The 25,498-nt window shown below is 39.8% G+C and overlaps 2 protein-coding genes and 1 long non-coding RNA gene across 3 annotated transcripts in view; 2 read left to right on the top strand and 1 right to left on the bottom strand.

Annotated features, from left to right (window-relative positions):
* slc44a4 (solute carrier family 44 member 4) overlaps window positions 1-3,624 on the top strand; it is a 39,679-nt gene extending 36,055 nt beyond the window's left edge. Inside the window, exon 22 of the mRNA XM_034160237.1 lies at window positions 2,950-3,624. Coding sequence (XP_034016128.1) covers window positions 2,950-3,086 — 137 coding nt within the window. The 3' untranslated portion in view covers window positions 3,087-3,624. The remainder of the gene's footprint in view (window positions 1-2,949) is intronic.
* A 3,366-nt stretch (window positions 3,625-6,990) lies between these two features.
* rnf5 (ring finger protein 5) lies at window positions 6,991-24,349 on the bottom strand. Its single transcript, XM_034160766.1, has 6 exons — window positions 24,042-24,349; window positions 15,159-15,177; window positions 13,048-13,160; window positions 12,909-12,966; window positions 12,680-12,791; window positions 6,991-8,475 (listed from the first exon to the last, which is right to left on the bottom strand). Exons 1-6 carry the CDS (start codon window positions 24,248-24,250, stop codon window positions 8,357-8,359), a joined length of 630 nt encoding a protein of 209 aa, XP_034016657.1. The 5' UTR covers window positions 24,251-24,349; the 3' UTR covers window positions 6,991-8,356.
* On the top strand, window positions 13,117-14,052 carry LOC117501806. Its single transcript, XR_004558091.1, has 2 exons — window positions 13,117-13,234; window positions 13,304-14,052. It is a non-coding gene; the product is annotated as an uncharacterized LOC117501806 (long non-coding RNA).
* Window positions 24,350-25,498: the final 1,149 nt, after the last annotated feature.

The following is a 25,498-nucleotide window of genomic DNA, read 5'->3' as shown; positions in this document are numbered from 1 at the left end:
GCAATGTTTGATGCAAACTATATTTAGGCTCCATGTATAGTTGTGTGAGCATATCTTACATTTGAAAGGAAAGCATGGTCTTTTTTAAGCATTCCTCATGGTGGAACTATTTAAGCCCAGCATGCTCCATTTTAAACCCACCTCATGTATGTCTATAGAGGATTTCCTCTACTACAAATTAGACATTTTTCTGTTCAAAAGTGTTTAAAAGTAACTGTGTGACTTTAAATTACTTATCTACTTTACTAGATAGATAGATAGGTACTAAGTCCCTTCGGGTGCTTTGGCTGCTCCCTTGTTTGCACTCGGGGTCTCCACAGCAAATCCAAGGTGGATCTGCATGTTGAAATGGCACAAGTTTTACGCCGGATGCCCTTCCTGACGCAACTCCACACTGCATGGAGAAATGTTGCAGGGGTGGGGTTTGAACCGGGAACCTTCCACACTGAAACCAAGTGCACTAACCACTTGGCCACCACCCCTAGAGAGATATACATAGATAAAATGTAAATTTTAATATGTAAATACAAAGACATGTTTGCTGTTATCTAATAAATATATCACTGTTTATTTTTAATTGAATTGCCTGGTGCCTGAAATGGAACTAAATGGATTCATTGTTCTGTGTTGTGTCCTGCACTGTCTGTCATGTATGCCATTTGTTCAGATAATGATCTTGTTCAAAAGGGATTATTAAAAAAAAAAAAACATTTTCACTGTCATTTCTAAACTATATTGCATTATATTTGTATGCAGCATTTATTGCATTAAACAAGTTTATTGTATCAATAAATGATATTATGAGCTTATTTGGAACACACATGGGCTTAAATGGTACCATGGTACCAATTAAGCCCATTCCAGACTTTTGACTTTTTCCCAAAAATGTCTTAATTACATCTTTTGAATTGTAAATCAACTAATTACTAAATATTAAAATGAGAGGTAAATATTGACCTTTAACAAATGATGTCACTTACAAATTGTCAGTATATAGGAAAAATAGTGAAACTTAGATTTTGGTGGGCTTAATGGGTACACTTACCCTGTCTCATGTATTTTGTAAAGGTTTATGAGAAATAAATACTTCTAAATCTAAAAACGCTGTTTTTGAAACCAGATAACACCTCTAAAGTAATTTACAAGACAGCTTATGGATGTCAACGTGTACATGCATCATGCAGTTCCTCCTAAAGACAGCGTAGAAATAAAATGAAATAGTTATGTAATTCTCCTGAGGTAAATACAGTGGGGTAAAAAAGTATTTAATCAGTCCCTGATTGTGCAAGTTCTCCTATTTAGACAGATGAGAGAGGTCTGTAATTTTCAACATAGGTACACTTCAACTATGAGAGACAAAATGAGGAAAGAAAAAAAAAAATCCAGGAAATCACATTGTAGGATTTATAAAGAATTTATTTGTAAATTATGGTGGAAAATAAGTATTTGGTCAATAACAAAAGTTCAACTCAACTTTGTAACATAATCTTTGTTGGCAATGACAGAGGTCAAACGTTGCTTTTTACGGAGCCACTCCTTTGTTGCCCGAGTGGTGTGTTTGGGATCATTGTCATGCTGGAAGACCCAGCCATGTTGCATCTTCAGTGCTCTCCCAGAAGGAAGGAAGGTTTTGGCTTAAAATCTCACGATACATGGCCCTGTTCATTCTTCCCTTAACACGGATCAGTCGTCCTGTCCCCTTTGCAGAAAAACAGCCCCAAAGCATGATGTTTCCAGCCCCATGCTAAAAAGTAGGTATGGTGTTCTTAGGATGCAACTCATCATTCTTCTTCCTACAAACACAACGACTTGAGTTTTTACCAAAAAGTTCCATTTTGGTTCCATCTGACCACATGATATTCTTTCAGTCCTCTTCTGGATCATCCATGTGCTCTCTAGCAAACTTCAGATGGGCTTGGCTAAAGCAGGGAGACATGGCTGGTGCTGCAGGATTTGAGTCCCTCTCTGCGTAGTGTGTAACCTTTGTTACTTTGGTCCCAGCTCTCTGTAGGTCATTCATCAGGTCCCTCCATGTAGTTCTGGGATTTTTGTTCACTGTTCTCATGATCATTTTGACCCCACAGGATGAAATCTTGCGTGGAGCCCCAGATCGAGGGAGATTATCAGTGGTCTTGTATGTCTTCCATTTTCTTACAATTGCTCCCACCGTTGATTTATTCACACCAACCTGCTTAACTATTGTAGATTCACTCTTCCCAGCCTGGTGCACATCTACAGTTTTCTTCCTGGTGTCCTCGACAGCTCTTTAGTCTTGGCCATGGTTGAGTTTGGAGTCTGACTGTTTGAGGCTGTGGATAGGTGTCTTTTATACAGATAAGTTCAAACAGTTGCCATTAATACAGGTAACAGGTGGCAGACAGAAGAGCTTTTTAAAGAAGTTGTTACAGGTCTGTGAGAGCCAGAAATCTTGCTTGTTTGTGGGTGACCAAATACTTTTCCACCATAATTCGCAAATAAATTCTTTAAAAATCCTACAATGTGATTTCCTGGATTTTTTTTCTTTTTCTCAGTTTGTCTCTCATAATTGAAGTGTACCTATGTTGAAAATTAGACCTCTCTCATCTTTCTAAGGAGAACTTGCACAAGTGGGGACTGACTAAATACTTTTTTATCTCACTGTATGTCTTTTTCATTCAAATGAGCTTTAATTTTGCAACATGTTTCAAAAATAAACAGACATTATGATGCTTGGATTTCAGTAGAAACAAATAGCTCTGCAGCTGCTGCTGTAAATGAAGATGAGCTGTGGCCACACCCCCTGTGTCAAGTATGTCATAGAAGTGCAACATGTGACTTTTCAGAGCTAGCAGAAACAAAGAATTATGGGATTTAAGGAAATCCCAAACATGTTGTTTTTCACAATCTGGCCTTTTTAATGTTCGAGTCCTACAACACACACAGATGTGTTTGTTGCCTGTTTTGTGACAGTGGAAGACTTGGAGCGCAACGACGGATCCTTGCAGAAGCCGTACTTCATGTCCAAAAATCTCATGAAGATCCTCAACAAATCCAATGTGCAACTAAAAAAGGGTAAAGCACCAAAAAAGGGTAAAGAACAGGGCTGACAAATTTTCCCTCTGGAAGCCCAAACGATCCTAAATCTGTTTACCACAACTAGATTTCCGATTTTGCACTTGTTCTGTTGATTGATTCTTGTGCATTCAAGCTTTATTAATGACTGAGAAATGTGAATATGAAAATCTTATGTTCATAGCACGTTGTTCTGTATTTTATTTTTAAGCATAACATTTTCATATGGCTGAAAGGTGCCAGCAGGTTTGTTTCTCGCACAGCAGTGCTGCTGTGGAAACTGAAGATTGTTGTCGTATCACATTACAGTTAAAATGTGTCAAGGCCAGGAACAGTTCGGCTTTTTGTTTTTTGAAAATCTTTTCCAGGTGAAACTATTTTTATTTAAAGAAATGAAAGCAGTATCCTTCAGATATTATTTAAAATTGTTTTATAAATAGGATTTGACTATATTAAGTACTGTTAATAAAACTGTAAATATGACTGTGTTAAGTTGTCTGCTCAGCGACAGATAAAATGTTTTGTTTTTACCTGTTTGGTAATAAACATTCAGATTTTTCTTCCATCACCACACTTCCTGTGTGTGTTAACGTCTGTTTTCACAATTCACTCATTTTTCTCCTTCTGCAGATTAGACCATTAAAAAAAAAAGTACTTTTAATTGGAACTATTAAACCGATAACTGACTTGAAGCCTGAAAGTTTTCTCTTATCTCAGGGCCTTTTTTCATTTTTGAGGGTACTTGAAGGAATTCCAGGGAGTACATGAGATTTTTAAAAACATATTTAAAAAAATATCAATTCAAAAATTGCTCAAAAGTTATTTAAGAAATATTTCAAAATTTAAGTTCATAAATTGAATATTATATTCAGTAGGCTATTCAGTTTCATTATTCTGGCTGTCAAAATATATCATAGGGAGTACATCACTGAACAAGTGCTCTGAGCGCATGATATCCCCTCATTGGCAACTCCTGTTTTGGTACAAGTGCCACCTACATTCTGATAACATTTCAAGGTATGTGAACGTTTATTTCAGAATGCAGACACCAACTCATCAGCCTGGCAGTGTGTAGGTTTGTTAATGAAAGGCCGCAATGCTGCCAAAATGTGTCATTCTTGTACAATATTACAATATGTGTATTACCAACCTACGACAAGGAATTGTACCAATTTTCCCAAAATTCCTATTACAAATGTGAGAGGAGTTGACTTCAGAATGTAGACACCAACTCATAAAACTGGTGGATTCTAGATTTGCTAATCAAGGCCCAAAACTCCAGTAAAATGGGCCAAACTCAAAAGATATGTGTATTACCAACCTATAACAAGGACTTGTACCAAGTTTAACAAAATTCTTCCTAAAAATGTGAGGATTTGATTTTACAACACTTCTGCTCTTTTTTGGAAGGAAATCACCACGACATAATCCCCCTTTGGCCAGCAGGGGATAAAAAGGTTGAGAGCCACTGTTCTACTGTAACTGATTATACATACAGTACAACCCCTGGCAATAATTATGGAATCACCGGCCTCAGAGGATGTTCATTCAGTTGTTTAATTTTGTAGAAAAAAGCAGATCACAGACATGACACAAAACTAAAGTCATTTCAAATGGCAACTTTCTGGCTTTAAGAAACACTATAAGAAATCAGGAAAAATAATTGTGGCAGTCAGTAACGGTTACTTTTTAGACCAAGCAGAGGGGAAAAAAAATATGGACTCAATTCTGAGGAATAAATTATGGAATCACTCAATGCAATGTTGCAAAAGATTTTGGTTGTTCACAGTCAGCTGTGTCTAAACTCTGGACCAAATACAAACAACATGGGAAGGTTGTTAAAGGCAAACATACTGGTAGACCAAGGAAGACGTCAAAGCGTCAAGACAGAAAACTTAAAGCAATATGTCTCAAAAATCGAAAATGCACAACAAAACAAATGAGGAACGAATGGGAGGAAACTGGAGTCAACGTCTGTGACCGAACTGTAAGAAACCGCCTAAAGGAAATGGAATTTACATACAGAAAGGCTAAATGAAAGCCATCATTAACACCTAAACAGAAAAAAAGTTTACAATGGGCTAAGGAAAAGCAATCGTGGACTGTGGATGACTGGATGAAAGTCATATTCAGTGATGAATCTCGAATCTGCATTGGGCAAGGTGATGATGCTGGAACTTTTGTTTGGTGTTGTTCCAATGAGATTTATAAAGATGACTGCCTGAAGAGAACATGTAAATTTCCACAGTCATTGATGATATGGGGCTGCATGTCAGGTAAAGGCACTGGGGAGATGGCTGTCATTACATCATCAATAAATGCACAAGTTTACATTGATATTTTGGACACTTTTCTTATCCCATCAATTGAAAGGATGTTTGGGGATGATGAAATCATTTTTCACGATGATAATGCATCTTGCCATAGAGCAAAAACTGTGAAAACATTCCTTGCAAAAAGACACACAGGGTCAATGTCATGGCCTGCAAATAGTCCGGATCTTAATCCAATTGAAAATCTTTGGAAGTTGAAGAAAATGGTCCATGACAAGGCTCCAACCTGCAAAGCTGATCTGGCAACAGCAGTCAGAGAAAGTTGGAGCCAGATTGATGAGTACTATTTGTCACTCATTAAGTCCATGCCTCAGAGACTGCAAGCTGTTATAAAAGCCAGAGGTGGTGCAACAAAATACTAGTGATGTGTTGGAACGTTTTTGTTTTTCATGATTCCATAATTTTTCCTCAGAATTGAGTGATTCCATATTTTTTTTTTTTCCCTCTGCTTGGTCTAAAAAAGTAACCGTTACTGCCACATTTTTTTTCTCCTGATTTCTTAGTGTTTCTTAAAGCCAGAAAGTTGCCATTTGAAATGACTTTAGTTTTGTGCCATGTCTGTGATCTGCTTTTTTTTCTACAAAATTAAACAACTGAACTACTATACGTATATCGCATACCAGATATCACGGATCAGTTTGGATATGTCAAAATACTTGAAGAGGTCATGTTGCCTTATGGTGAAGAGGACATGCCCTTGAAATGGGTGTTTCAACAAGACAATGACCCCAAGCACACTAGTAAACGAGCAAAATCTTGGTTCCAAACCAACAAAATGAATGCCTCATAGATGTGAAGAAATCATGAAAAACTGTGGTTATACAACTAAATACTAACTTAGTGATCCACAGGATTGCTAAAAAAGCAGTTTGAACATAAGTTTTGAGTTTGTAGCATCAACAGCAGATGCTACTATTGTTAACACCCCCTTTTCTTTTTTTTTTTACTAATAGCCCAATTTCATAGCCTTAAGAGTGTGCATATCATGAATGCTTGGTCTTGTTGGATTTGTGAGAATCTACTGGTACCTTGTTTCCCATGTAACAATAAGAAATATACTCAAAACCTGGATTAATCTTTTTAGTCACATAGCACTACTATTATTCTGAACACTACTGTAGGTGGACACTGCAAAAATTGTGCTCAGGTTCAAAGACCAAGATCTGAGGATTGTTAATTATACAAAAACACAAAAAAAAACACCCTCAAGTCAAGTCCTGTACTTAAAAAAAAAAAAAAAGTTTTTGCAGTGTTTAATGAAGAACTTTGCAACAAATATGAATATGTTGTTCCAGTAAACCTTCCAACAACAGATTTTGGGTGTTGATTTGTCTACTATACAAAGTATCACAGGATTGCTTTCAGATACTTACAAACTTGCCTTTGATATGATCAACATTGCAGTTCTGAGAAATGTGGGCTGAAAATTAATCAAAAGGAACATAAGTTCCCAACTGTGTACTCTGTGGTGATTCTGGAGTCTGTTGGGGGCCTCCAACTTGTGTTCACACCCCACTTCAAGTGAGGCAGAATCCTTTCCTGTAGTTATCAAACAGTATTAAACTATAACATGTAAAAAAAAAAAAAAAATTAAGGCGACAACACAAAGATTTTAAACTGAATTTAATGTATTCATTTTATTTTGCACGTCTGCAGGTTTTGTCTGTCAGAATGTACAGCAGTGAGTCCCATCATAAGCCTTGAAATGAGTACAGCTAAACAGACAGAATGAAAAAACAAGCGTTCCTACAGAGGACTTTGTTACCTCTGACAGCTCACACTGAGCAATCTCCAAACGAGCTGAATCTTCACCTCCCTGCTTATGAAATCACACGAACGGAACATTTTGTTATCTTAGTAGACGTGATGGCAGGATGTCAGACTCAGACTCTAAATGTTTTCTTGATGAAAGGAAGAATTTCGGCACTCCAGAAAAATGAGAATTATTACTGACATTTTATGTCCTCTGTGGCTGGTCATCCAATCAGAACTACACACACACACCAGAAAACAGCATTTAGAATATTCATATGTACAAATATACTGTATACACACAGACACAGTGCAGGAAAACAAATGACACGTGTTTCATACTTATCACGCTCACTTGATGTGCCGATTGTTTCCTGCTGCCTGTTACACTGTTGTAACGTGTAGCACATTTTCATTTGACCGTAATATCTGTTCGCATGTAACTCAAACAGCCGCATTAAAACCTTAAACTCTTCTTTTACAGGCGTGCTCACCAATGCTCCTGTTCATTAGCAACAACTCGGTGGTTCAACACCAACACCTTCCCTAGGATGGCTCCACCTAGAAAAAGATTCACAGTGCAATGGCAGTTTAAGACAAAAAAAAAAAAATCGATTTCTCATTTTGTCCTCTTTTCAAGGGATAGGTTTTTTTGTTGTTGTTGATTAAACTAAGCATGGACTACATTTATTATTATTTTACCCTCATTTTCTTCTCTTTGGCCTTTTTGGAAAATTAATGCTACAACAGTCACCAGGACGTTCTCGCGTCCCCGTCTAAATCCTACACAACATGTTTCCTCAGTTTAAGATGAACTGTGCGCACGTCCCTGATCACATAATACTGACTCCCAGTCTGACTCTCCCACTCCAGAGTCAGAACTGCTAAAACCTGCACACCAACCAGGACATCTGTCTGCTTGTATTTACAGGAGGACAGAGGGTGGGGCAATGCAAGTATTTCAAATTGGCGCAACACTTTTATTTATTTTTCTGGTAGTTGGACTGGGCCATGTATCTGAACCTGAATCCTGGTTTCTGAGGAGAGGGAGAAAAAAATCATTCCAGACTTTGTCATGTTTACGGTTAGACTTGGCTCTCCGATGTCAGGACCTGCATGGAAACGTGACGTGAGTGTCTGTGACTTAAGTGTGTGAGTTTGCGCGCTCCTCTCTCCCAACACCCTCCTCCCACCCGCCCCCCCCCGGTCGTTCCTCTGTGTCACACGCTCAGCAGCCAGAAGAAGAAAATGATGGCCACGAACAGGAAGAGTGAATCTTGCCAGTTGTTATTGCCGTTGTTCATGTTGCCGTTGGCTTGGTGGTCGGTGGCGTAGTGATCTGTGAGCAAGAAAAGCAATCATTAATACAGAGATCACATCTAAATCCGCTAAGTGCAGCAGGAGAGTGTTTTAACACGCTCGACTCAATTCCAGCCTTTCAAGTCTCAATATCAACAAACCTGAAATTCAAATGAATGAAATATCAAGCAGCTCTTTGTACTAATACCCCAAGTTACCAAAATCAGCACTTAGATACTTTCCTTTGTAGGTCAAAATTCATGAGTACACAAGTCTACAGATACTTAATGAAAATTTAGTGCCCAAAAGTAATCTTTGGTAAAATGTTCTTGGACACAGTACACTCAAAGTTTACAATCCCCAATGAAGGAGTATATATATATATATATATATATATATATATATATATATATATATATATATACATACACACACACACAAGGTCTATTAGAAAAGTATCCGACCTTATTATTTTTTCCAAAAACCATATGGATATGAATCACGTGGGACATGCTTGAACCCTCGTGGGCATGCGAGAGTTTTTTCACGCCTGTCGGTTACATCATTCGCCTGTGGGCAGTCTTTGAGTGAGGAGTCGCCCACCCTCTCGTCGATTTTTTTCATTGTTTAGGAATGGCTCAGAGACTGCTGCTTTGTTTGATCAGATTTTTTTCAAAACTGTAAGACACAACTGAGTGGGCACCATTCGATAAATTCAGCTGGTTTTCAGTAAAAATTTTAACGGCTGATGAGAGATTTTGGTCTGGTAGTGTCGCCGTAAGGACGGCCCACGGTGCCTGACGGCGATCTGCGCTTCGAGGCGGCAGCGTCTCGCCGTTTCAAGTTGAAAACTTCCACATTTCAGGCTCTGTTGACCCAGGAAGTCGTCAGAGAACAGAGAACTTTCAGAAGAAGTCGGCATGAGGAGTTTATTCGGACATTCCGTTGTTAACAGACATTTTGTAATGAAAGAACGTGCGGGCAGAGTTGCATGTCGGGCCGGACCCGACCGCGGGGGGTCGCGACAGGAAAAACACCTCCGTTGGAAACCTTAACGGGCAAGTTGGAACATGCCCAAGCTGTTAAACAATCTCAGTTACTCACTTGTTGAAAGCCATCAAAAGCAGCCTGAATTTTACAAATGGTTTTCAACACGGAGGTGTTTTTCCTGTCGCGGCGCACACAGATTTGCCGAGTCGTCACGGAAACGACTCGGCGAATTTGCGCGCACGTCTTTCATTAAAAAATGTCCTTAAACAGTGGAATGTCCGCATAAAGTCCTCATGCCGGCCTCTTCTGAATCTTCTCTGTTCTCTCACGACGTCCTGGGTGAATTAAGCCTTAAATTAGGATGTTTTCAGGTCGAAACAGGCTGACGACGGCGCCTGGAAGCGCTGCAGGACGTCCCGCTCCGTGGGAAGTCCTTACACCGACAGAAACACCCCATAATCTCTCATCAGCCCTTAAACGTTTCACCGAAAACCAGCTTAATTTCTCGAATAGTGTCCACTTGGATATTCCTCACAGGTCCAGAAAAAATTTTGATAAAGCAACGCGCGCCATCTTGTGCAGCGTGTGAAACAAAGGAATTCAGCTGAGAGGGCGTGACCACATCTCACTCAAGGCCTGCCCACCTGGAAATGACGTCACCGACACGTGTGAAAAAACTCACGCATGCGCACAAGGGTTCAAGCATGACTGGTGTAACCACACGTCATTCAAATCCATATAGTTAAAAAAAATAAAAATAAAAGGGTCGGTTTATTATCTAAGAGACCTCGTATATAATGTGTGTGTGGGTGTGTGTGTACAGCGGTGGGCACAGCTAACCAAAAAGTTAGCTTCAATAACCGTTAATCCGCTAACTGAAAAGTTAACTTTTATAAAGATAAACTGATAAATCCCTAAAAAAAAAATTAGTGGAAGTTACAGATAAAACCTAAACCGGTAACTTTCAGTAACGACATCAGCTATTGACAACTACTACTCAGCGCTTCTGTCTCAGATCAGCCTTCTCTCATCAAAAGAGACCTGGTGATGAGTGAGAGAAGAAAGATGAAAAACAAAGATCATTTCTTTTCACACCATAGAGATGTGCCAGTCATTTCACTGGAGTCTTCCACAGGCAGACAGTTTGGACTTATGGTTATAATTTTAAACAAACTAATTCCGGACAAGTTATTGAAATTAACATCACGTCTGTTGTTTTACAAAGTGAAAATGTAACACATCTTTTCATTTTAAAATAATGCACTAATTCTGAATGGTTGAACATTAATACACACAGATGCCAAAAGGCATTATGGGTAAAATGAGCCTTGATTTATTACATGTAAAAACAGACACACAAGTTACTGTAATGTGTGTTGGTTTTTACAAATAAATGTGCTTTTGTAAAATACATAATTTTTTCATTTGTTAAAAAAATGCATTTACAAAGCTGAAAATTCTGTTAAGTTGTGATTCAACAACTGGGTCATAACCGGGCACCATTCATACTGCCATCCAGTAGAAGGGTCAAAATGCATAGAACACTGCCTCACATCTGGAGCGCTGTATGCTGTGAATGTAAATGACTCTTCCTTACAGCAGTGCGCACAAAGAAGTGCTGATTCATTGGTTGTGTTGGGTTTGTGATTGTCTTTGATTGTAATCACAAGTGTTGGTGGTGCTTAAACTCAAAACCGGCTTGTCAGTAGTTGAGAGTGTAGTGGAGATGATACTGAAAGTTAGCGGTTACTTCTGCTAAGTTTTCTAGTGGTTTATCAGTTTAGCATTATAAAAGTTACCTTTCCAGTTAGCTGATTAGTGGTTATCAAAGCTATGTTTTTAGTTAGCTGTGCCCGCCACTGTATGCGTGTGTATATCCCAAAAATGAAACTTTAAATTAAACTTCCCTTAGGAACATAGATTATATCAGCCAAAAATAAATAAATAAACAAACAAATAAATAAATACTTTTTTTGTTTTTGTTTATTTTATAAAATCAACAACAAAAATTTAATTAGGGAATTGCTAACTTAAAAACTGGCAGGGGTTGGGGGGGAGATTGCAAATAAAATAACAGAATTTGGAAAAAAAATAATCCAAAATTCACATATTTACATGAAACTTTTCACCAGACCTCCCTTAGGGGCATAGATTGTATAAACTAAATAAAATGAATTATACAAATCTTAAAATTCTGAAAGAAGCTGTGCTATTGGGGGGGGGGGGGTGACTATCAATTTTTCCTACAGTTCTTTAATGGTATTAGAAGGTATAATATGAAATATGAGTGGAATCGCACAATGCAATAATGTTGAAATATAACTTTAATTAATTATGGCAAGTCGCACATATTGAAAACCAGTCTCCAGGTGACAACTTCATCTATTTTAAAAGTTTTATCCTCATATACCATAAATCACAAAAATGTATTACCCCACACTAATGATGTATATAAAGGTAGAATTGGGAATATAAATTATAACAATCCCAATCCCTCTTAAATTTCAAATCCCTCTTCCTTCTTAGTTTTATTCCCTCTCGATTCCTTTGGACTCCCTCATATATGTTAATTATGGTATAAGGAGGGGGTCCAATATGTTCCCTCAGGCTAAAAAGAAATAAATATTGAGGAACAGTACATTTGAAGTATGTTTATTTTGCCTTTATGTTTCATTTGCAGCTATGAATGACATTTAGCTCAGTAGATTGATAAATCTGGACCTGTTACCTTCCAGAAAATATCTGTTGCAGCCTATGCCAGAAACTTCTGTGACTCCATAGAAATCTTGCAGCTTCCTCCAAGCGTCACCTTTAACAGGTCTTCTCGTCTTTAGTGTGGTGTTTTTCTTACCAAAGTCACACAATATGAACTTAGCCATGCTGACATTCCCAATGGTAACTATCAAAAATGGCACACTGTGGAATTGGTTGCTGACACACCAAAATGTAGCTGGTAAGGTATAAACACAGCCTGGAACAATCCTAAATCTTCTGTTGGTTATTCCTTCACATATAATTCACAATATAAGCCACAAATAAACATGCATGCTAGAAAACAACCTTTCCCACTGCAAACAGAGATGGACTCAGCTCAGTGCAAAATCAGTTGAGTGCACGGTGTCTCTCACCCACTGCATGCTGGGATATGCTCCCTCCACATGACAAATGGGAATTTAATTCAAGCTTTCAGGGTAATGTACACATTGTTTTGTGGTTAGTGTCAAAGGTCAAAGCTGTGTACTTTGTGCATTTACCTGCACTGTGAAAGGGGTCGTTGGCGTTAAAGACTGTGGTGAAGAAGCCGAAGGGGAAAGTACTAATACCAAAAGACATGTGGAAGCCGGTGTCACCAAAAACCTGGAACATCTGCACACACACACACACACACACTTTTAAATTTAAAGAGAATATTTCAATCACATGCAATGAGATTTGGTTGGGTCAAATTTGGGGAAAATAAGTCGGGGACATAGAGTAACTCACCCCGCCTCTGCTCTCGGGCTCTGGTCTCTGTCCCTGAGGCCGAGGAGGAGTTTTCAACCTAAACAACAGTAACCAGCGATCATGAACCAATCGTACGACAGTTACACGACACACCCACACAAAGACGCACTCTGTGTACCTGGGGTCCTCTTGGCTGGCGCTGCCTCGGCCGTACAGCGGGATGACTTTGTCTCTGCTGATTCCCGCCTTACACACAGGACACTGCTGCCGGCTGGGCCGTGTCTCCAACCACTGAGCGAGAGGGAAACACGTCAACATCTTTAGTATTGTGGAAACAAACTTTCTGAGTGGGCCTCCATGAAATCGTTTCCCCCTCTGTCAAGTTTGATTTCACAACCATGTGACAAACTAATATCAAAAGGATGTGCACGAAGAATTCTGCAACAGATTTACTGTCATGGTCTCTAAAACCTTAAAATCCATGAACCCCGAGGAAGACCAGGTGTATGGTTGAAACATGTTGGCTTGGCCATTAAAATAAAGGCCTTTTAACACCTTCTTGTGCAGCTCATACTTCTGGAGTGCCTGGACTACAGTTGTTTCTGTGATCTAGTATACCTTTTTCCAAGAGCACCCTTAATATTTTTCTGCTTTATTGAGATAACCACGGCAACCAGTCTTTTTCCTCATCCATCTTCCACCTCTGAGCTTTCTGCCCCATGTAACTTTGTGTCAACGTAATTTACACTTTGTATAAAAGTGATTAAAGTTTTCCAGGATTTACTTTATTTGGAGAGCACCCAAAATACACGAAAGTGTCGGCTGGTTCACCACTTTTTTCTGCATTTTATAACAATCTATTTGATTATCAACGATTTTTTTTAAAAAGATGACAAGTTGATTTTATTATAAACTGCAGATGTCTAGAACAGCTGCTCTCAAACTGTGGTCTGTGAGTGACCCCTAATGGTCCATTAGCATAGTGGTAAAATGACATTTAAAAATAATCATTTTCAAACTTAAGTGTTCTTCAAACTGTTTAAAGGAGACCCCAAAGGCTAATAAACTGTAAAATGTTGTAACATACTGGTATGGTCGTACTATTGTTTTTGGACATTTGGGGAGTTTGGTGGCCTGTAAGATTATTTATTGATTTATTTACTGGTTAAGTGGCCTTTGGTCTGAAAAAGTTTCAGAAACACTTGCCTCAAAGGTGTCATGTATTTATGAATGTGCCTAAAACATTTGCTTTTTAAACTATTAACAGGCCTCGAGTCCCATCAGGCTGGTGCTTATACGAGATTGGAGGCAAGATTCTACGGTTCTGCCAGGATGTGGCACCAGTCCAGGGGGCTCTGAAGAAAAAGGGTTGCGAATCACTGCGTGTTTAGTTTAAGACACACCGGCTCAACATGTAGTTTCCATGCTAAAGTTACATCATAACCTTATGCTAATTAATCCGAGTTAAAGCCCGGCAACAGATGAGTGATTATTTAGCCTCCACTCGTGACTGTGTGCGCCAACAGACTCTGAACAACTGACAGCAACTTTAATGGTTTGATCAGAGCCAAACAACTCAGGATTCATAATGTCAAAAGGCCGACAGCTACAGGTTTGGCCAAAACAGTACGAGTACAACTTGAGGCCATTTATAGATTGAATACCTTTGGGAATATCAAATAATCCTCAAATTCATTATCTAGCTTTTCTGACATAAATAAATAAATAAATACATACATACATAAATAAAGGGTTTCATTTTTCCTGATCGGGAACAGGACCTCCACAAAATTTCACATAGTTGACTGACATGGAACATGTCAGGTTTCATTAAGATCAGCATATTAGTTCAACAATTTATCAAAAAAAGAAGAAATTAGGGATGCAACAATACACTACATGTAACTGTGGGCTGTGAATTGTTTAAAAACATGAGGTCTGTGACACAGACTATAAATTACTGTCATGTTCAAATAATACATCTAATTGATTATTTTATACATATTTTTATATTTTAAAATGTTCAGCATGCGGAAACTGTAGACACTCAATCCAGCTGTTGAACGTTTCAGGTGGCATGATCCTATCTTTTTAAATTCCATGGTACCGTGTAACCTTGAAATCCTGATTTGTACTGAACCGTGAGGGAGGCGTACCATTGCAACCCATTAAACATCATGTATTTGACGCTGGTAAACGGACTTTCATGATGCTGCAGCTCTATCTGAACACCAAGTCTAATCAACAAGAATAACACATTTTAGAAAACAGCACAGAGGAAATACTTACTTGATGAAGACAGGGCCAGCTGTGGAGAGAAAGAAGGAAAAAAGTTTATTCACACCAGAAGATGTTGGCTTAATTCAACATTTGCAGCCGATTGCCTCAGCACCTCTACTTGAAGTCCCAGTCATCTCGGAAACCACATGCTGAGGTGATGGGCAGCAAGGAAATCCTGCACCAACTTGGCCTTTTGTTGCACTCTATTAACCACCCCTGCCTCAAGAGTTCGTGCTGTATTTTTCTTAACCCCCTCAACTCAACACTACAAGCGCACCTTCATCGTTTCAACTCCACTGTGTTGATGTTCAGCGGCACAATTACAAAAAACGTCACTGTCCAAATACTTATGGACCTCACTAAAATGGGATTCCTTCCACCTCAGATTATGTGTAACATGCACACACATGTACAACTGAGTTCCAGTGACCTGAAATACCGGCTTCTTTTCTGACTGTTCACTAAATCCAGACTTGTGGGGAGCAGAGTTCAGCCGGAGCCTCTCCAAGGGGACATCGAGTGTCTTTCTTTAACGTGAAGCATTCACAAAACCCAGTCGGACACTGTGGGCAAGACTACGCCAATGTTTCGTGCAGACTGGTCACAAATATTTGCATCAGTGCAATTTTCCCTAAAGTTGTTTCAAATGCAAATCCAAACTGGAACCAGATCTGCTGGATTAGGTCATATTTGGTCTTGTTCATGTCTGTGGTTCCCTGTGAAATGAAGACTGGTTTTGGGCTACAGCAGTGTATAAAATAATAATAATATGAGGTGGCTGAATAAGAAAGCCTTTCATACTTCTGAATGCAAAATATTCTGTAAGATTCAGGTTTGATTTGGTCAAAATTAGTGACAAAAATAGAAGCTGACCCAAAAACAAATGCTGATATTTGCTTTGACCAGTGGTCAAACCGCTAACACATGGAGCTGAATCTACTAACAGCTAAACTTTTATTATTAGCTTTGTTACCTCCGCCAACAAAGTTGGTTATCGAGGTTTTAGCCCTTTTGTTTGTCTGTTTGTGAACAGCCTGATTTGTTCATATAAAAATTCATAACTCTGTCAAAAAAGGTTGAATTTCTTTCATATTTGAGAACATTATGTGGGGTGGGATCCTTTGTCGACTGACACAGTTTGATCCAGATCTGATTCAGATTACAGATTTTGTAGCCATTTAAATTTAACATTGAAAACCACGTTTAATGTATATTTTACATCATATCTTAATCAAAATTGCCCCAATCACTCTCATATTCGAAAGTGAGGTGCAGACTGGCACTCACTATCACCTGACAACGTTTGATCCAGATCTGATCCGGATTGTGGATTTTGTAGGCATTTGAATTTAATATTGAAAAGCCCATTTTGTGTACAGCTTGCATTATATCTCAATCAAAAGTGCCTCAATCACTATCATTTTTCTGTTATAGATTTATACACCACAAAAATTGGATGGAGGGTCCAATTTTATGCCTGTTTGTTTATCTTCCAGTTATCATTCAGAAACCAAGTGCCAAAAAGTAATGACAAATTGTGCATAGCAGAGATAACCAATGTTATGTGAAAATTACCTGAAAAAGAATTCAGAAACCGAAAATTTGGGGAAAAAAACCTGAGAACACCACAAAAAAAACAACAAAAAAAAAAAAAAAAAAAAAAAACAAACTTTGATTCAAGTGTGTGAACTAAACTACATACTCCTGACATTTCATCACATCTAATTTAGCTTATGAAAAGCCGCTTCTAACAGGACTTTGACCTTGAAAGGTTTTTTTCCAACTGGTGGTTTTGTTTTGTTTTTTACTCACTCCCCACTGAAAAACAGGCCTGAAGTGCTGAATTTTTTATGTGTCATAGGGTACACATGGAGGTTCCCAAAAAGCTTTACACTCCAAGATCAGAAGATGATCAAAATGTACATAATTAAATGAAAAAATGAAATTCAACTGTAGCTTACACTCAGCATACAGTTTATTCACAACATAGAGAGCAATAAATGAATAAGAAATGTTACAACATAAAAACACTCAGGGGGAAAATGTATTTAAAAATTAATGGAATCTCCTCGATGTGACACCAGTAGCTGCTGTCGAGTGGTGTGTCGATTTTGCTTACTGGATTAGTGTTTAAATTCAAACAGGAATAAACGTGTCATTTTAGGGTTTACACACTTAAAGTTAATAGAAGTTAATTGGTCCGCTAATGGTTTTTAAAGCTAGTTGAAAAGCTGCATAGATTAGCTGAACTGTGCCCACCGCGGCCTGTGACAATAAATACTACATCAACTAACTGCAGCTTTAATAGCATCTTTGTTAATCCAAAAAAATCTTAAATTTGAAAAGCACAACTTGAGCCTAACCTCCCAAAAATGGCACTCACGGACAGACGGACACCGACGGCAGGATAAAACAACACGATAATATCTTATTCAGAAAAAATACTGTCAATTTAATGGGCTAATGTTGCATTGCTTTTTCAACTTTATTTATTTATTTATTTACACTAAGATCCAAAATAACAACCAATCAAGAATCGCGTCCTCCTGCCTAACAGGTTTTAGCTGCAGAAACATCAAAAACCTGTTTTTCTGATGAAGCAAGATTGATAAGCTCGAGCATGAAATGCAGGTCGAGAATCAATAAACACTTTCCTCCATTCCATCAGCTCACAGCTGTGAAATCGGTGTATTTAAAATGAACTTACAATCTTTGAATTCAAGAGATTTTAGCGTCAGACAGCTGAACTCAAAGCGACATCGTGAACTGATTCAAAGCAACAAAATCATCCAGACAAGGATTCAGAATCCACTTTCTAATTCATATGAATACAAAAAACAAACAAACTTGAATTATTAAATGCTGACTTGATAGTGCAGCAGGTGAAATGTCGTCAGCCCCTTTATGTTCTTACCAACAGTTTCATCAAAGTTTCATCACATTGCAAAACATAACGGGGGGGGGGAGCACAGGTAACACGGCATGCAAGTTACATCAGCCAATTGCAGAGGAGCATCAAGTCATGTTTACACAACAGGTACCCTTGGGGGAGGTGATGGTCTAGCGGTTAAACGCTGGGATTGAGACCAGAGGATCCTCAGTTCATATCCCAGCCTGACCGGAAAATCACTAAGGGCCTTTGGGCAAGGTCCCCTAGCTGCTCACGGTGTGTAGTGAGCGCCCTGTATGGCAGCACCCTCATGTGAGGCATTATTTGTAAAGTGCTTTGAGCGTCTGATGCAGATGGAAAAGTGCTATATTAATGCAGTCCATTTACACTTGTGACTCTGAGATCCATTTTAAGAAAAGTAGGCTTTTATGACTGAAGGAAAGGAATAAATCAAAAGATTTAAAAAGAAAAAAAAAACCCTCAAGGTTCCCTGTTCAGAGAAAGTTCTTGTGGTGGTCGTACAGACTGCAAACTTGAAGAAAAATGTGTTCTGGTAAATATTTGTAACCCAGAGCTGATACCATGCCAAAAACAGTGTTTCCCAATCCTGGTCGTCAGGGAACCTGAACCTGCTCTACCAACAGCTAATTGGCTCAGTCAGGTTTCTGTTAGCTCTCCATTGGCTGAGGACACCTCATTGAGCTAATCAGTTTTTCACAGGACAGGGAGAGATGAAAAACATACAATTTTTGGGATCCCCGAGGACCGGGATTGGGAAACACTGGTTCGATTCAAGATTCACTAATCCTTGTCAACCAAATCTGGTTATTTTTGTTCTTCAAACCCAAGTGAGGCTTTCATTAGACAATAGGGATGTGAATCTTACAACAGTTCACGATTCAATTCGATTCCGATTCTTGGGGTGTTGATTCGATTCAGAATCGATTTTCGATTGAAAGCTCTGAGAAATAGTTGTATTACTTAAAAAATGTTTATGTTTAAGAAAATGCACCTTTACAAGGTTAATCAAGTGATTCTAAAGATGTAAATTTACTTATATGCTTTGCTCGTTCAGAGCTGGCTGGTAGGTTAGCAAAGTGATGGAGTGTGCACTGGTCAGTAGTTGGCAGAGACCACTGCTCCGCTTCTTTTAGCTCCGGGTGATGGCGGAGCATGTGGGCTTGCAGATTTGAACTGTTTCCGAAGTACTTGACTTTCATTGTGCAGATTTTCCACACTGCATAAGTCATGTCAAGCTCCTCCTTACGCAGCAAATAATAAAATCCAAAATGCGCTCAAACGTTTGCCTTCAGCAAAGACAGTGCTGGCTGAATTAGCTCTTCGTCCACTATGCTAAGCTACAGCTCACGAATGTTTTAAGCACACCGGACCCTCCCCTAGCGGGGATGCTGCAGTACGGAGGCCGTTGCCTGACAAACAGTACACGCAGTGAGTAAGCAAGAAAATGTTTTTTTTTTTTTAAATTGCTTTTTAAAAATCAATTCTTGGATATTTTGGATCGATTCAGTATCTTAATAAATAAGAATCGCGATTCGGACATGAATCGATTTTTTCCGGCACCCCTTTTTCCGGCACCCCTATTAGACAAGCTGGGGACTTCAGAGATGACAACCCACAATCGTAGTATCAGCCCTGGAACCTATCATCTGCAACTTTCAACCCGTTTCCACCGCACAAACTTGCAGGTCATTTTAGGGGGTCTGACACCACCGGATGGACTGCCCCTGAAAGATGATTAAGATGATTTTTTTTTTTTTGTGGGTAAGATTACTGTCTGGGGTAAGATGAGTACTTCTATGTGGCCCTGAAAAACCGTTGGGCTGGGCTCAAAACTAAATTGGTCATTGACTCACTGAGGAGAAGACGACAACAAACACTGAGCCAGACTAGCCAAATGAGCGCAAGAACAGACGAATCAAATCAGAATGGATAGCGGGGACGACAGGTGGACTGACGAGGAAGTACAAGCGTTGTTGGCTTTCTTCTCCATGGATGAGATCCAGCGAGAATTTGAGTCCTCCAGTAGAAATGAGCTAATCTACGTTGCAGCCGAAACTGTTTCAGAAGTATGACGTCACTGCATTCGTAGCTGTATGAGCACCGGAGAACTTCACCACGATCGACGCACAACGGCCGAGAAAGCCAAACACAGTGCTGTTCCTGGAAACAGTTGCGACGTCTGGAAATTTGGTCAACTTCCAGTGTCGCCAACGAACGGCCCCCCCCTAAAAATCGGTCACCGCACATGCGTCAATGGCCGCGGTTCACAAATTATCACCTTGTTTCTGCTTAAAACTGCACTCCAGTCATCATCTATCTCAGCAACAGATATCTGAAGCTTTTGTACAATAATCATTTCCACATAAACTCAGCATTATTTCATCATAAAAGACAGAAGAAGCAATCAAAGCGCCGCGGCTACACGAGCTGCTAGCTGATGCGTTCACTGCACGTCTGTCATTTCAAAGCATCACCAAGTTTTGCCTCGTTTCTGCTTAAATTTGCCTCATTTCGGCTTAAAATTGACTTTAGAATGATTTAAGAGGTTTTACCTTCATCATCTGATGGTTAATAATCACATCAATCCATTTGATTGCTTTGGGTAAAGAGAGTCAGACTCAGACGAGCTGCTGTGGTCCAAAATGATGCATGTGGAGTGATGGCAGGCGGACCGATTTTTAGGGGGGACTGTTCGACCTGCGACACTGGGCGTTGGAAACAGACCATCTGTGATTGGACGGACAGTGAAGGGGACGGGACTATCTGTTCAAGGGCTGTGAGGAATTTAATGAGATGACTCACAGAAAAGGAAAGAAAGATGCCACGCTAAAAAGTGGTTGACAATTTAAACACACTAGTAAGAAATCGTGACCCAGAAAATCAAAATGAAGGATAAAAGAGATAAAAGAGAAGGGGAGAATAAATGTCCACAAGAAGGAACCCATAAACGTGATAGATGTGTGTCCGTGACCTCTGCACTGATAACCTCCTCATTTGTACGGCCTTAAAACTGTAAATCCTCACATAGGAAGCAGTGGAAGTGAAAAAAATACTAATACAAGACTTTATTATGGAAATTACTACAGATTTTTTTTAATTAAGCGATTACTCGACTAATCCTTCCAGCACCACTTTATGCCTGCAGCATGTCTTCCTTCTGTTTGACGTGATGTATCCATGTACGTTTTTTTTAGGTTTGAATTATAGTACAATTTGGCACATTTACAAGAATCATAAAGGATAAGATCTATGTCACATGGTGACAAAATAAAATGCAACCCTAAAGAAAGTCACAAAAAAGAAACTTTTAAACACCGCTCTCAAGTCCTTGAACCAAGAACCATCTGCAAGGCTCATTACTTTGTTGTGTGCGGACAGGGAGGTACAATCACATGATCTTCACCCTCCAACAATCATCACATTATTCATGAATGAAAAGAACAGCTGATTGCAGAACTTTGCACTGATTAATGCTGCATTGCTCAACAAATCAATTAATCAATTATCTGTTGCAGCTTAATGGCAAATCTGTGGCCTAAACGTGTTGCCAGATCTGTAGTGAAATAAGCAACCATGTCTGGGCAAATAAACCAAATAGAAGTGATACAACTCTCTAAGTGCTAGCTTAACTTGGTATGTGAGGCTTACTTGAAAGTGACGCTGGTGAGCAAACAAATTCCACGCAAATTCAACTTCACCTGTTTGGAGTTTTCAATCATCCATTCAGCATTCACTAATCACCACGCTGATACTAGGCTGGTACCAGCACAGTTAAAGGTTACCGACAGAGCTGCTATAGGGGCCGCTAACACAAGTCTATCCTAACCTTATCCGATATTGATATTGATATTGAGAGCAGTATGGGACCTGGACTGTATCAGAATTCTGCTACTGTGCAAGACGTCTAGAAGTGTGCAATCTCATTCCACGGTTTTAAACATATTGTTCAAATTTCAAAACTTTTCACACATTTCAGAGAAATTCGACTAAGTAGCTCAGAAGGTTGCTCGGCAGCTTAAGCCTCTTTCACACCGGGCCTGCGTAGAGTTGCATAGTGCTGCATATCTATTACGCAGGAATGTCTGCTTATGTTGCGTGCTGGGGGTGGTGGGGGGGTGGCCTTTGGTATGGCTCTTCTTCTTCTGTGGTTTTGAAGCTTCACTGCCAGTAAAGTTCAGCAGAGTCCAGTTGGATAAATAAACTTGAGCAATGCAGGTACTGATAAAAAAAAAAAACGTAAAACGATTTTTCGTCGACCTGGAATAGGGTAGCGTACACTTGCGGAAGCATGGTGTACAGTAGTGCAATGTTACGTAGACTTGCATACAGTAGCGGAGTGCTGCGTAGTAGAGCACTGGACCAGTGCTCTATGTCGAACGTCTGCAAAAAAATTTAACAGGTTTAATTAACTTAAAAAATAAACAGGTTTAAATTTTTGCATCCATTTCGTGGACCCCTTTGTGTCCCTCAGTGACGTATTGTCATATAGGGCTGCATAAGCTCGGTGAAGCTGGTACTCCGCATTACGCAACTCTACCTTGGCCTGGTGCGAAAGGGGCTGTTACACTCTACCGGTTCTTACTCTAATACTGTCCCTCACAAAGTACAAAGTCAAACTATTCAGCACTTTTATATTTATTCAAAGTCACTGTGTAAAAACAGGCCTGGATTCTGAAGAACCTCTCACACAGGAGATCCATCCGTTCAGAACCCCGAACAATGGACACAAACAGTTTTTATAAAGCACAACATGGGCATAACCAGGCATGCACATAACTGGTACTCATGGTGCTTGTGCGTGCTAAAAATAAATGATGCGCAGCAGAAAACACAAGGGAAGCACTTCATGAAAGAAAAGCAATGACAGATTGCAGGAAAGGTGATTCCCTCTGCTGTGCATCAATGATGTTTAGCACACACGAGCACCATGAGTACCAGTTACATGCACCCCTGGGCATAACAAAGGTGGACCTTATTTTGCAAAATCCTTCCCTTATTGGTCCCCGTGGCGATTCAGGGAAGGTCCTGCCCCCCTGCCCATGACCCGCGATAACGGGACATATGATTTATATTGTAACCTGAGTCCCTCTGTTCTGAGTGGTAAAACCGGTTCAACTCAGTACGACATGCACATTCAAACAAATAGACTAAAAGTATATCAAACTAAGAATACAATCATTTAAGTACTTAATACCAAAACAATCAGCAAAGACAACAAAATAGTTAAACACACAAATATATCTAACAGGACTTTAGACATCAGATTTAGGTTTAGAACCGTGTTCTGACACGTCCGCTTCCAGAAACAGAGATTAGTTTCAGGAAAGAACAACCAAAGGTTACAAAGCGGTTTGATAAAGAGGGACATGATGGCGCTTAAGTTAGAGGCAACTGACGAATTTCAAGCTAAAAATGTATTGCTGGGGCCAGTTTAAGTAACAGTGGGTGCCATACTAATAGCAATTAATTGCTTGCATACAGTATCGTATTAATAGCAACAGCCTAAAATGTATGAGCAAATTCACAAAATTCAAGGTGAATATCACTTATAATAACTAGATCTGGCAACACTGGCTGTTCGGGTCAAACCAGCTGACACACACACACACACACACACCACACACACACACACACACCACACACACACACACACACACACACACACACACACACACACCAACACACACACACACCGAAACAGTTAATATTTAATTAAACTTGAAAGTTAACGTGACACAGACTGTGCCAACAACACGAGCACCTATTCCGACCTCTGACCTACATGAAACCTCAATATGATCATGGGCAAGTCACCTAAATCTTCAAAAGATCAAAGCCAGGCAGGACGGTCACCGCCTGCACTTCAGACGAACTCGATCCGGTCACATTTTTCACCACAACACTCAAAGCAAACAAACGGTTTCTGCGCTGTCAAACAAACAAACAAACACATAAATAACCGTCCCCGCCTCGGCTCCTACCAGAACAAGTGGCCGCACATACTGATGACGGCGTCTCTAGCTGTGTCCAGACAAATGTTGCACTCGAACGTGGCTCGGTCCCGTTCGCCGTCACCGCGGCTGCTGCTGCCGCCCGCGCCGTCGCGACCGTCCCTGCTCTCCCCGGCCAGGAATCCGCCCCGGCTGGCCGGCCCGCCGTCACTTGAGGACCGGGGATCCGCGGCCGCCATACTATACTTACTATATGAGCAGATAGCACAACCCACAGGCCCGAGATACGAGCCACACACAGACACACCCCCAACCGACCGACCGAGGCCAACCAGTTCCCGATCCGGGTACTCAACAGGGGGCGAGGCGACACGCCCCCTCCTCTAAAATAAACAAGCCTTTTTTTCCACCTTCTTTTTAATTCTCTATGGTGTGCTGCACTAAGTGGATTGTGCACTATTTTTTTGTTCGTTTTTTTTCTTTTCCTTTTTGTAGTTTAGTAATTCCTTTACTCTTTGCAGTCTGCCCAGTCTTGAGTAAAGTGTCTGCATCCAACCCAGTTTTCCATCTGCATGAATAAAATATTTCTGATCTGATGTCCAATTACAGTAAAGTAGTAAGTAAGTAAGTAAAATAACCCAAAACGTTAGCTCTTTTCATAAGCCCAAACCCCTACCCTAACTCCAACTTCTAACCTTATGCCCCTAACTCTAACCCCTAGTTTTAACCTGAGTAAATCCTAACCCTAACCCCATGCCAAACCCTTACCCCCTAACCCCTAGCCCTATACTCCTAATGCTAACCTTTAGCTCTGACCTTAAGAGTCAATCCTAACCCCTAGCTCTAATCCTAAACCTGACCCCTATCCCAAACCCCTAGGCCTATACCCTAAGATAAATCTGTATGCTTAACCCTAACCCCTTGTTTTAACCCTACAAATTAAATGTTAACCCCTAGCTCTAACCCTAACCCATAGTCTTATAACCCTGTCCATAACCTCTAGCTCAAACTCTACTGGGCCTTCTGAAAACAGAGCAAATCCTATATTTTTCAAACAAGTGAACTAGCCTAGCATATATATATATACTCAACAAAAATATAAACGCAACACTTTTGGTTTTGCTCCCATTTTGTATGAGATGAACTCAAAGATCTAAAATTTTTTCCACATACACAATATCACCATTTCCCTCAAATATTGTTCACAAACCAGTCGAAATCTGTGATAGTGAGCACTTCTCCTTGCTGAGATAATCCATCCCACCTCACAGGTGTGCCATACAAGATTCTGATTAGACACCATGATTAGTGCACAGGTGTGCCTTAGACTGTCCACAATAAAAGGCCACTCTGAAAGGTGCAGTTTTATCACACAGCACAATGCCACAGATGTTGCAAGATTTGAGGGAGCGTGCAATTGGCATGCTGACAGCGGGAATGTCAACCAGAGCTGTTGCTCGTGTATTGAATGTTCATTTCTCTACCAT

The sequence above is a fragment of the Thalassophryne amazonica genome, chromosome 20 (assembly GCF_902500255.1).
Source record: "Thalassophryne amazonica chromosome 20, fThaAma1.1, whole genome shotgun sequence".
Classification (NCBI taxonomy): domain Eukaryota; kingdom Metazoa; phylum Chordata; class Actinopteri; order Batrachoidiformes; family Batrachoididae; genus Thalassophryne; species Thalassophryne amazonica.
The sequence above is the reverse complement of the archived record's forward strand: the minus strand, read 5'-3'. Positions and strand labels throughout refer to the sequence as shown.

What these genes read in the sequence shown, in the direction of transcription:
- rnf5 (XM_034160766.1), bottom strand. Translation starts at nt 24,250, where the DNA reads ATGGCGGCCGCGGATCCCCGGTCCTCAAGTGACGGCGGGCCGGCCAGC. An exon ending in GCCAGCCAAGAGGACCCCAG is followed by an intron (nt 12,967 to 13,047) that starts GTACACAGAGTG and finishes ACTGTTGTTTAG; the next exon opens with GTTGAAAACTCCTCCTCGGC. An exon ending in CGACCCCTTTCACAGTGCAG is followed by an intron (nt 8,476 to 12,679) that starts GTAAATGCACAA and finishes TCTTGCTCACAG; the next exon opens with ATCACTACGCCACCGACCAC.